Genomic DNA, 12,531 nt, shown 5'->3' on the forward strand with positions numbered 1-12,531 from the left:
TGTACTTTATTAATGAATAATAAAATTCTTTGCATTTCTCATCCAGAGAACATAGTGTGCACTTTAATAAATTAATTTCAAAGAAATAATAAAGTTAACATTATCAAGCTTTAAGGCCAGTTGTGTAATAAATTATCGTTCAAGCAATACAGAAATGGTATTATTAGCCATCAAAGCCATATAAAGTCTGTGACCAAGGCGACATAACTTAAGTGAACTGGATGCCCAACTGAAAAGCAGGAGTTTGACTTCAACTATACAATATGCATAGTCTGTAGGCAAACGAGGCCTTTATAGCTCCGTGAAGAAGAAAAAAATAATAGGAGGATTCTCAAGCAATATACCGACAGCAAAAATAGGCATGTTTTCTTTGGGAGGGGGAGGGCAACAATTGCAGTTTTTAAGGTTGTCCCATCTGTGTTTGGTGTTTTGCTTCATTGTTGCTTATGGATTTGGCCTGTTCTCATTTTTAACAAAGCTCAATCAATAGCTACAACTCAAATCTATGTCAATATTACATAAGCATAAACTACAATGTCACATTTCCAGGTCAATCTCAACAGAAACACACTGTGCTTTCATGATGACAATATATTTTATCATACCAGAACAACTTCTGCATGGTCTATAAAACACTTTAAAATCAGTCTACAAGTGTTAGCAGTTGTCATTTGTCAGAAGATAATACTCGCTATATTCTTTTATAGGATGTTAATATTCTAAGAAATGCACTTAACTCTCTGGGGATATAACAGAAAAAATGATGAATAAAAGGACACGAATAGCACAAACAATACATTTTAAGACTTCTGTGACAACATACAAAACAAATCAAAATGACTAACAAAAATGAAGATGGCTGACATAGTTTTTGTGCATAATTCTCATTTAAACACCAGTCAACCTATCTAAAAGAAAGAAAGGCAGCAATACAAACACTGTTTATTAAGACACTTTCAAGACACCAGTTTTTCAAAAATCTAACACTGAAAACATACAAGCCTCTACATCTCCTTAAAGATTAAATGTACCATAATATAAACGGTCCACTTTAGTCATTTTCGAGATAGTGACAATAAAACCCAGAATGGTTAAATATTCTAATTAGGACTGAGGTGAGTGAGGATGAAGTGCGTACCAACATCCTGGTGAAAAGAGTCCTTATATAAGCCACATATAATCTCAATCTAAGATCAGTCTTCATCAGAGAAGTCACAGAAAATATCAATGAGGTTTTTCTAGTTTGATCACAACGAATGGCCTTTAAATGTTGTAGTTTTGTCATAAAATAGTAAGTGGGTTATCCACATAAGTAGCAACAGAGGTTTTAACTTCTATCAAATTAGTTCAGATAATATTGATCATGTAGGCAGACTTTGTTCGTACCGTTTTGTTAAAAGTTTGGAGCAAACATTATTTTGACATGCAGATGGAGGTCTGAGTCACCAGGAAATGCATGAGCACTTTTGAATTACAGCTTAGACATGCAGCATCTCATGCTTGGCTGAGAAAGCCCACTTAAAAGTCTACCACAGTTCAATATTCAATACAGCTGCATCCAACTTACTGGGCTACTATCCAAACCAAGTGGGAGAAATTCCAACACTTGTTTTAAGTCAGTGCTGATAGGACATTTCTTCCCATTAGGTCTGCTGCATTCAAATTTAGTTACAGTTTGCTGACAGATTAGACCAACAATCCAACCACATCAACATTAACAAACACTTCAGCAATTGTAGGAAATGAAGAAAACGAGATTTCTGTAGTCTGCACACATGCAACCCTGGTTCAACCTTTAAGTTTTTATACTTCAGCTGTTTTTCTCACACCAGGCCTCACCCTTTATTCCCTTTATTTATATTTCGTTTTTCAAACTGTCCATGTAGTGATATGTATGAAAGCATAGAGTAAGTAAAAGATGAAATTTTAAGTTGCCAAAGACAGACAGTGAACTAGCAGAGTGAGTGACTCTCTGCTTCTTCCAAGAAAAGTTCTTAGTCAGTCTCAGCTCTTTGTCATGTTGGCCTTTCTTAGAGTAGTAGTAGTTATTGTTAATGGTCACAACTGTCAGAGTGTAAAAGAGTTCGGCGGATGTGCATGTACATGTGATTGCTGGTTTCACCACGTGCGTAGAAGCTGACCAATGAGTTAGAGTGAAGTAGTTCTGGCTGTGAGACAGTTATTCAGCATTCTTCTTCCATTATCCTTTAATTTGTAAAGTGAAAAGTTAGACTCGAAACTGTGTTTGCTGCTGAGTCAGACTCAGCAAAAATGTAAAATTGTTGGACAGTAACCGTTTCTCACAATGCGCCCCATTATTTGATTGGCATCTACAGCTTTTCCAACAAGTCTGGATCTAGAAATAAAATTAGGATTCCTTCCAAGATTCCTCTTCAAATTAAGCATCTTTTTCTTTAATTTATGATAGTAAATATGAAAAACTTGGTCATTTTTGTATAAAAACAAAATATTGTTTTTCCAGTAAGGTTATTTTCATTTTTGTGTATTGATTGTATATTTTGTCTTACATGAGTATGGCCACTTGCATACATACGTGTACATTCATTTACTGTATAGGCTGTAGTAATTTTAGTACCCTATGAAAAGTGTGTATGCAACTGGGAATAAAAGTGTTAGACAAAATATCAAAACATTGTTCATATAGAAAGGATTTATTTGTAAAACTTGCAACATAATCTGTTTACTGCCCTGTAAAAATATTTTAAAAAGTGGCTTCACCCACAGTGGTGTTTACATACAGTATGGAAATGTGTGTCTGTCAGTAAGTGTGGTTATGCCAGCTGTATGTGTGAGGACTGACTGAGAAACTCTGACTTTCCTTTTGGGTGAGGTGCAGCCTCCTCCACAGTCTTTAAAAGGTCTGAGGTGCTGCTTCCAGGTCCCTGTGACAGGAAGTCGAAATGTTCCTCTGATGTTTGTAATTTGCACTCTCTAATAAAGAGTTTTGTATCATCCCAGTTGTTAAGATCATCATGGGCAGTGCTGCGTTCGCTACCATTGCTGCTGCTGCTGTTGTTGAGTGCAGAGGAGAGACCAGGGGCACGGTTGGTCAAAGGTTGACTGAGGTTCTGCACAGAGATCGACTTCCCAAGACCACCTTCCCAGTCTGAAGCCCTCCCATCTGGGCTCGAAGAGAGAAGCAGCAAGGGCTTCACCTCAAGGCTCATGTGCCTCCTCCAGACCCCCTCAGCTTTCAAGCCAGGCTTCTCCCGCAGCTGAACCGTTCCCTGGCCAAAGGCTGCCTCGTTGTCACCTTCTTGGTCAGAATCCACACCGCATCCTACAACAACAGAGGGGCCAGAGCTTTCCTCGTCCACTGCCACTCCATCTGTCAGATCATCTGAGATCGGGTCAGCAGGGCATCGGAGGTGAGAGGGATGTACCATAGGGGGGAGTTGAAGAGTGAAATTCCCCGTCGAGGAAGGTGGGGGCGGCAGATCAGGGAAGTGTGCTTTTTTCGGGGTACCATTGGTGGTGACCAAAGTTGGATAAGGGCTATCAGGGGGCAGCAGAGGTGATGGGGAGAGCGAGGCTGTGGATGGTGGATAGGATGGAGGGGCTGAGTCCGGAGGAGCATCATCATCAGCTGGTGCCAGTATGAGCCGCAAGCCTCTCGGGTTGGGATTGAGAGAACGACGCATGCCGCCACTGTTGTGTCCTCCGCTTCCAACAGGCTCACCTCCCTGATGGGAGGGAAGATCCCTGCCAATGATTGAGGTCGGGTAGTCCGAGTTATGATGCTGGTTCTCCAGCTCAAACAGGGGGAGGGAGGAGAGGGTGAGTGCTGAGGGGCCTTTCTGTAGGACTTGGCGGTAAATATCCAGCAAAGAGTCCAGCTTTGATTCAATGGAAGTTACCTAGGCACAAAAGAAAAGAGAATAAGAACCAAGGCTGCAAGAGCTGAATACTATTCTGTAAATTTTCTGGGGGTTTCCAATACAGATAAATTGATACTGTTAAAAGCAAAATTTCACAGGTATTGGTCAAGAGCCCAAACAAATCACCAACAATGTGAGGTAATAAAAGTTTATGAATGCATTTTACATGCATTCTGTGTTCCTTATTTTTTTTTCTTAAACCCACCTGCCTCTCCACCTTACACACACGTCCAAGCATGCTCATGCCCTCTAGGGAGTCTCCATCTGGGTGCAGTTTGTCCCTCATTTTTTTATCCACAGGAATCTGGCCTTTTCCCAAGATCTGATCCACCCTGAGATACACACATACATTAGGATTATTATACTAGAAAATAATGACGTTGTAATATAAGAAGGCATCCCTGCTGTATTTCAGGTTATCTGCAGTCAGACAACAAACCTAAAGCAACGGAAGGCTAAGGTTAGGGTTAGTAAAAAAAAAACCCACACATGGCTTGAGTGAATCAGTGCTATAGTATAAAAACAACTATGGAAAAAAAGGAGGAAAATCTATGGGAAACTCAATTTTAGGATCGGATGTAATACATTTTGTAGCAGTTTGTTTGTGTTTGCATTTTTTATTTATTTTTATTGAATATAAAGCATATTTAATAAAAAAAAAAAAGCTCTGAGTGAGCTGCTTCTTGCAGTGCTTGATTTAAATTATTGTCAGATTATGTCAGAGTATTCATTCAATGGCTGTCTTTGTTCTCTGACAGTTAATTATGTTCAGTTAGTGAAGTTAATTTCCATACTTTGAGTTCCAAAGTAATGCACAGGTGCCTGTTTTCACTCAGGAAAAAATAAAAAGCACATCCAAACCGCACACAACTGCATACAAATCAGCAGCATTCACATACAATAATGTTTCTACTCTCTGATGAAAGGAGAAAGAATGAAGTGTGGAAATACAGATGAGATCTAATGTGATGTCAGACAGCTGTGTTTGGGTTTGTTTGCATTTACTTCAAATATTTATGTGTCAGACACGGTTAATAAAAACCTTACCATGTGGATGGAGTTTAACATATTAAAATCATCAAGTTTTGGGTTAAAATAAGGAATTGAATTGTACTGGAATTTAATTTGCCTTTCAGTTATTGTCAAAACCTTCTGGTATTAAGTACATGTTCTACTGTAAACTCCAACCATCTGGTTCTGCGGGAAGGTTAATACATTTCAGATATTTTATATCTGCTCGCAGTAACCCGATTGCCACTGCTATAGCACTTATTAGCAGCTATGGCTGCATGTGGCAGGATTTTAAAGTCTAAAATTAAATTAAGTGAAATAGAATAACCCTGAGCCAGAAAGCTTCTTCATGTGGTTGCTGTAATAATAGTGTAGTGCAGGAGAGGACATATTCCTTGGCTGGGTGCGACCAGAGTCTGCTGCACTGGCCAGTCTGGAGATAGGAAAAAAACTGGATCAGGCACTTCTCTCTGACTTAACACCATGAAGCTTTAAGCACAGGTACATAAATGAACAGATACACACAGAGGTGAAGGATGGCATTTTCAAATGAATGATTTTTTGTTTATGAGGCCGCCTAATGCCGACTGAAACACAGGTCGACTGGCAAAAAATAGTATTTCTCTACAAGGTGATTCCTAAAATGCTTTTAGTCAAAAACATGGCATGTTTCAGCATGCTGTGCAGTGTGTCCTGCAATTAAGGAAACTGGACAGATAGAGGACAAAAGAAGAAGCGGTAGGCCTAAAACCATATCTACTGCAGAAGAACAACATTTAAATGTCTATCATTAACAAATAGGAAAAAAAACTGTACAAAGATCTGACACAGAACTCAAGATTTGCATCGAGCCCTTCAGTTAATCCAGCTATTGTTTGATGTTGCCTCATCAAAACCTATCTCAGTAGAAGGGTGGTAGTCAATAAGCCATTGCTAAGGAAGGGAAAAAGGGAGAAAGCAAGAACTGGTGTTATTGAGTGATGAATCCAAATGAGAAAAGTTTGATTCAAATTGTCAGCGGTCTATACTGAGGAGGTCAGGAGAGAAGAAAACACTGACTGTACACCTATTTATAAATAACGTGGTGGAGGCTCTGTCTTGATTTGGGGCTGCATTTCAGTCACTGGTGTTGGGGATCTTATCAAAACTAAATTACAAATGCAGATGAGTACCATCAGATTTTAATCCACTGTGCAATACCATGCGGAAAGCAATGGCTCAATTCATCAGCTTGACGATGATCCCAAACACACTGCTAATGCAGTCAAAGCATACCTGAAAAGAAAACCACGCACCATCATAGACTGTAGGATCATCTGGACAGAGAATAGAACTAAAGGCAGCCAACATCCAAAGAAGAGATTTGTAATGTCCTTCAAGAACCTGGAAAACTATTCCTGAAGACTGCTTTAAGAAAATACTAGAAAGTTCACCTAGAAGACTTCAGTCTGTGCTGAAGAATAACGGTGGTCATAGTAATGTGTGGCATGAAGCTATGTGTATGCCATTTTGACAGACTTTTCACCTAGAAGGCCTGTGTTTTCTATGTGTCCACTTATTAAGTCAGTGAAATGATTACTGCACCAAGATTGCTTCAAGTATTAAGATAAGTTATATTTGTACATTTGGCTGAATTAGTTCAAATACATCTAAGCATATGCAAATTCAAACTGGCTGGCAAAGTTAGTAGGGAAGCGTTTGGCAGAAGGATCAGAAAAGGGGGTGAGTCTAACCCCGGTGTCGACCGTTTCCTGCTGGTCTGGCTGTAATATAAATGCAGGGAGGGAGAGGAAAAGGTCTTTCCACGGCTGCGCAAAGGCCTTGGAGGAGGACCCACTACAGAGTCTAGTCTGGGAGAGAGAGGGAACACACATCTACACATATGTATTTAGTTTGGAAAAGAAATATGTACTTAAAAGAATGTTAAAGTTTAAAGTTAATTTATAATGATTTTCTGTGACGTGCTATATAACCTATAGCGTTAGCTCGAATTGCAGCAAAATCAACACATAGCAGCTCAGGTTATTGATACATCTATAAATTCCTTGATTTTGAAAGCAGGAACACAGAAATCTGTCAATATCAATCAATGTGCATGCCGTTTCCTGACCTGGTCTGAAGGCTCTTGATGCGACAGAGCATATCCAGGTGACCTGCAGAGTACTGCTCAATCACGTCCTTCACATCATACGGACGCAGCGTCTCCTTAAACTTCTTCTTTGCTACGTGGAACTTCATGATCCTATACATGCAAAAGACAAATACACACACAGTGATTGCTGGGAGTCAATTTAAGTGAAATCTAGGGTGTAATTACTAAACACCACCATTAGGTGGCAGCAGTAAGTTTGAGAAAACCTACAGAGAGGTTCTTGTGCTTCACTGTTGATCTTTTCTTTTTGGAGTGTAACAAAGATAACACAAAATTTCAAATACTTTCTGAAGTATCTGATGGAAAACCAGTGCGTAATGGCGAATTTGTGAAACCTGAGTGTAATTTTCTTTCTCCTTTTATTTGGTGAACAGAGCCGCTGCTGAGTAATAATATTGATCCAGGTAAGGAGATCTATGCCTCTTGGTTCATTTAGAGTCCCCAGTGGTTTCTGGTAGTTTCCCACTGCCTATTTTTCTCACTGCCTAAATGGAAGCAGCAGTGACAGATGACCCTGTGTAATAACAGCCCTGACAGAGGAGGGGGTCTCCAGCCCTCAACCCGACACCCTGGGAAAACCCTGGGATCTGGCTACCCATGGAGAATGGCCTGCTGAGTGTGCAGACCAGCCAGGGTTAGGTGGCAGCAGCATAGCTCGTAGATGGGAGTTTATCTGTGCAACTGTATGTAGATCTAGAAAGAGATGATGATGGTGATAGAGGGGTTTAATAAGCTTCATTATACAAAAGGATGATATAAAGTCTTTGCATGTAAACCCCTAAACTTGACAATAATCCAGATCAGATAAAAGAATGATTGAGTGGATACTGTTACTGAACTATCAAAAGGTTGACAGAATGATTTCATTCGCTTAAAGAGTGGATTACAAAAAGATTCCACTCAAACTGTTACATAACTGACTACTCTCCATTAGGCCACAATGATAAAATCTGGTAAATGAAAAATCTGACATAGAAAGAATACAATTGAGTTTAAGATCAATTGTAAGATACCTCAGAAATGCATAAACAAACTTATAGCAAATGCCTGGAGAAACAAATGTGAGGTTCTAAAGGGGTTGTAAGTATACTTACAACCCCTTTAACCATTTATATTAAGTGCATGTGCTTATTTTTCCATAATTCTATATAAAGATGACAACTGAACAGAAGGAAAACAAACAAAAAAAAAAGCATGGAACAAAATGCAGGGATACTAGCAGTGGCAACAACTATTTGAAGATGGAAAACTGAAAATCATAATTTGGCTTTTTATCTTGTATCAATAATTCAGAGCTTTTATTAAGGGCATGCCAGGGGTTTCAGGTTTTCACACATGATTCATTGTCTTTTTATTACTGAACTATTATTGAACCCCTGCCTTAAAAAGCTGATAAATGTAAATTGTTTTAATGGTTTTTAAATGCTGAATTTATCCAGTTTTTACCTCGTCAACAATCTGTCTCTTTATTATATGGAAACAATCGAATTCATGATCTATAAAATTGAGGCAGCAAAATTTTAATTCTTAGTAAACCATAGAAAATATAGAAACTACAGCTAAGTAGGCCATTTAAAAAATACTTCATTCATATATGAAATTAGACATTTGCACAATGAAAAAAGGTGAGAAGAAGCGGTGGAGTGAGAGAGTCATCTGGTGCTAGTAGGATAAACACTTGTTCACAGGGTGCCGGTGCCAGTGAAAGAGAGCAGGCTCAGCTAGAACACATCTACACACTATATTCATGCACTATAGCAGTCATAAATACGGGTCAGTGCCGTCACATTACCAGTTGATTGGGAAGAAACTCTTGACTCTAGAGAGCACAGGAGAGGTAAAACTACTAAGATAAAAAATAAATATGTGATCAATAGCAGTATTATTAGTTCCAACATGCAGGACATATATGTAAAAGTAGACAATAAATCTACTCAACAATTTAGTTGGATTGCTGATAAAGGGTAATCTCAAACTTCATTTCAATAAACCATTATCTTTTATAACCAATTATAAATAATGGGTTTTATTATTAGCACAAACACTTTAGTTAGTCTGATTAAAAGGACTAATTTAGCATTTTGGAAAATATTCTCACTTGCATAATTGTTAAAATTAGTACAATTTAGCATTTAGCAAAGAAAAATACTAATAACATCATCCTCTTTAATTTTAGTTATTATTACCGTTACAGTTTCAGCACCAGCAGCTTGTTACACACCAAGTGTAGACTTTGGAAACCTGGTGCTTCTGTGCAAGAAACTGCAGGAACATTTTCTGGCATGTCTTGCTTCAGAAGCCAAAAAGAGCTCATTTGCCACTTTTTCATCAACAGCAAAAAAAAAAAAAAAAAAAAAAAAAAAATACAGCTTAAGTAAGGGTCAGCCAAATAGCATCACCAAATCCCTACTAATTGATTTTCCCTGAAATTGCTTAACATTCGATTTGAACTTGATTTTTTCCTATGCCTGCTTCTGAGAACTACTGGTATAATATTCTGAAGTCTACTAATTAGTTGACTGTTGGTCTGCTGGCGGGTCTTTGAAGTGCATGTGGTAGTATATAAAGAGTTTCAGCGTTCTGCTCTATTCGTAGTTTAATCAAATATTTCTGTTAGGTTTAGACTTTCTGATTTATTTTCTAGTGCTTCAGAATTATTTGGCACAGGGTTAGATCTTTGCATGTTGTCCTTGTACCTGTACTGCTTCTCTCCAGCTACCCCAGCGTCCCTCAGCTTCTCTGCTGGTTAAGTTAACTGGCAATTATAAATTGCATTTTCTCTTCACTTATATTTAACTTCCTATTTTTCACCTGGTTTTCTGTTCCCCACCTGCAGAGGTTCTGCAACCAACCAAAGACTCTACGCCCCACAGTTTAAGAACCACTGGTATAATATACTGCAGCCTGTAATTTAGCTAGCTATTTGTCTGTTGGCTGCTCTTTAAAGTGCATATATTAGACTAATCAGAGTTTCATGGTTTTGTTGAATTGGTTCAGACCGTTCTCATCCCCAAGGCCTCAATTAAAGCTGTTTTGTTAAAAGCTTACGTGGCTTATTAAGTCAGAAGGTGTCCTTTTGGTGGGTTGTGCTCTTATGGCATTAGTGAGATGGGGCTGTCACTCCCAACTCATCAGCAGGTTTGCCAGGAGCATATTTTAAACCAAACCCCAATCTTTTACTGAATTTAGTTTTCAGTGCCTAAGCCTAACCAACAGATGACAGTGAAAGTAACATGTAAAAAAAAGCTAAAGAGAAAAGCACAAAGGTCCCAAAAGGAAATCTGTGAGATCCTCTTTCCTTACAAACATGCAGCTGTCACTGCTCCAGCCTCCTAATCCTGACTTTGTAAGGACCATTATCTATGGTGACACTGACACAGCTGATTCTAACGCACTAAGACTCATGTATACTGCAGAGTCACAAAGACATCTCAAAAAATGGAATTATATTATACCCAGGGATCCAAATGTGCGACGTGCAACATCACTGCAATCTCCTACCCCTAACAAAATGATGTTTCCATTATTGCTGCTTTGAACTAGAGCTTAGAAATAGTTGTAGTTTCAGGGTTAAGAGTATATGATAGAAGATAAAGGTAGCCCACCTGACACCACAGATGGTTTGTGCACTGCTTTTAAAAAAGGCCTAAATTTGAAATTGTAATTTTGTTGCCATTTTTTAACTAGACAGCAAGACAACAAGTGGGTAGAGCTCGGGAGTTATCATCTTCACATTTACCAAAATATGTGATTTATTTTATCAATCTTGCCATCCAGTTCTCTAAAAAGCAATTATATATCTAAAGTGTTAAACAACAAATGAAAACAAAAGCTGTGAAAAGTGAGACGTGACTGAGTTTTGGCACCTAATGTGAGTGAAGAGGATAATGGATAAAAGCACGATTTTGGAAAGCTAACTGCAGAAGTGACCTCCCTATCTGTCTTATTTTTGTAATAGTACTCCCTATTTTCGACATTGTAAGAAAATTCAATAAAATCTTCTTGAGTGTGACTGCATATTAGCATCTGAATGTGTTTTTGCTGGTTCTTTCTTCTTCAAAAAAGAATTGCTCGCCCAAAGTCTTCAAGCAGTTTGGTGATTTGGGGTTGATTTTGATTACCTCATAAAGCACTCATAAAGTTTATTTGGAGCAGGACCTCACCTGACAGCTCTGATGACAGCCTTGAGAGGTGCTGATAGATCCTCCACAGTAACATCGCAGTGGCACCCTCGCTCATCAAAGGATTCCTCTGTGGTCATGCCTGTGTCCACTGAAAGAAACAGAGTGTTGAGTCATCAATAAATGTTGCTCTGCTGAAAGCATCTGCAGTCTTGAAACTCAAAAACCTTTTGCAACTTTCTGCAAGCTGGAAGAGAAAAGAGTCTGTGAGAATGTTTCCGAATGATACTATTTTGACTTTTAGGAGGTGAAAATCTATATTGTGTTTGGGATATTTAAGACAGGAACAAAGAAACTGACATATTTTTGCCACCTCCGCGATATAAGATGGAAGAGGAGGGTGTATATCCTTGATACTACCGATAACAATTAGAGTGGGAGATGTGGACCTGAAGAGGACTAAATAAGCATTATAAAATCATCAATTTCAAAATTCTATGGAACCTCAAGTTATAGCATTCACAAGATTTTCAGAAAACTTGACCTCTGAACTTAATCTAAAGGTCAAGGTCACTGAGATTCGAACTTGTCCAAAATTTTTAACAGATACACCTGTGGTATAAATTTGAAGCTGCTATGCTGCTTTGTTCTCGAGCTATCACATTCACAAACTTGGGTGTGGGTGGATGAGAAACCCTGGCTTGTAATTCAGTCAGGTTGTGGTCAGGACTCTGTGCAGGCCAGCCAAGTTCTTCCACACCAAACTCGCTCATCCATGTCTTTATGGACTTTGCTTTGCTCTGCTTGTTAGAACAGGATGCGACCATCATAAATGGTTACCACAAAGTTGGCAACATAAAATTGGCAAAAAATGACAACAAATTAAACTGGACATAGCAATAACAAATAATCAGCTATATTAACAATGAATTGTAATGTATGGATTTCCTCAACCAAATTTTTACCAAACTATAATTAACCACAGGGCAAAATGTTTGTTTGAGGAAATGAACAACCTTGGCACAGGAACGATGGCATAGAAACTTGGAAGAATGGATTCCACTAAATCTCTTCTAATCATATAAGTCTGAGTGCAAATGTCACACAGTCAGTTAAAAGACTGAACCTGAAAGGAGGCAGGGCAGTGATCCAAAACATATCTCGAACTACTTCACAAATTTAGGGGTAAGATAACTGGGTTTTCAAACGTGCTACAATACTGTTGAATTTATTTTACTTAACTTTTTTGGGTTATATTTAAGGTAATGTCTTGAAAGGTGTAACTCCACAGGGCATTTTACATATACTCCCATATTTCTTCCATATTTCTCTGAAAGTGTCATTTGTC

General features: G+C 38.5%; 1 protein-coding gene across 5 annotated transcripts in view; it reads right to left on the reverse strand.

Moving 5' to 3' along the window:
* Positions 1 to 3: 3 nt before the first annotated feature.
* The window catches only part of kcnq5a (potassium voltage-gated channel, KQT-like subfamily, member 5a), a 127,675-nt gene continuing 115,147 nt past the window's right edge, over positions 4 to 12,531 (reverse strand). For 2 of the 5 annotated variants that reach the window (XM_080868199.1, XM_080868200.1), the window contains 5 exons: positions 11,226 to 11,334; positions 7,021 to 7,152; positions 6,644 to 6,784; positions 4,105 to 4,231; positions 4 to 3,878 (listed from right to left, as the gene is read on the reverse strand). In XM_080868199.1, coding sequence (XP_080724325.1) covers positions 2,793 to 3,878; positions 4,105 to 4,231; positions 6,644 to 6,784; positions 7,021 to 7,152; positions 11,226 to 11,334 — 1,595 coding nt within the window. In that variant the 3' untranslated portion in view covers positions 4 to 2,792. The remainder of the gene's footprint in view (positions 3,879 to 4,104; positions 4,232 to 6,643; positions 6,785 to 7,020; positions 7,153 to 11,225; positions 11,335 to 12,531) is intronic. The other 3 variants (XM_080868197.1, XM_080868198.1, XM_080868196.1) reach the window with 2 other exon arrangements.

Source organism: Rhamphochromis sp. 'chilingali' (genome assembly GCF_963969265.1).
Source record: "Rhamphochromis sp. 'chilingali' genome assembly, chromosome: 20".
Lineage (NCBI taxonomy): Eukaryota > Metazoa > Chordata > Actinopteri > Cichliformes > Cichlidae > Rhamphochromis > Rhamphochromis sp. 'chilingali'.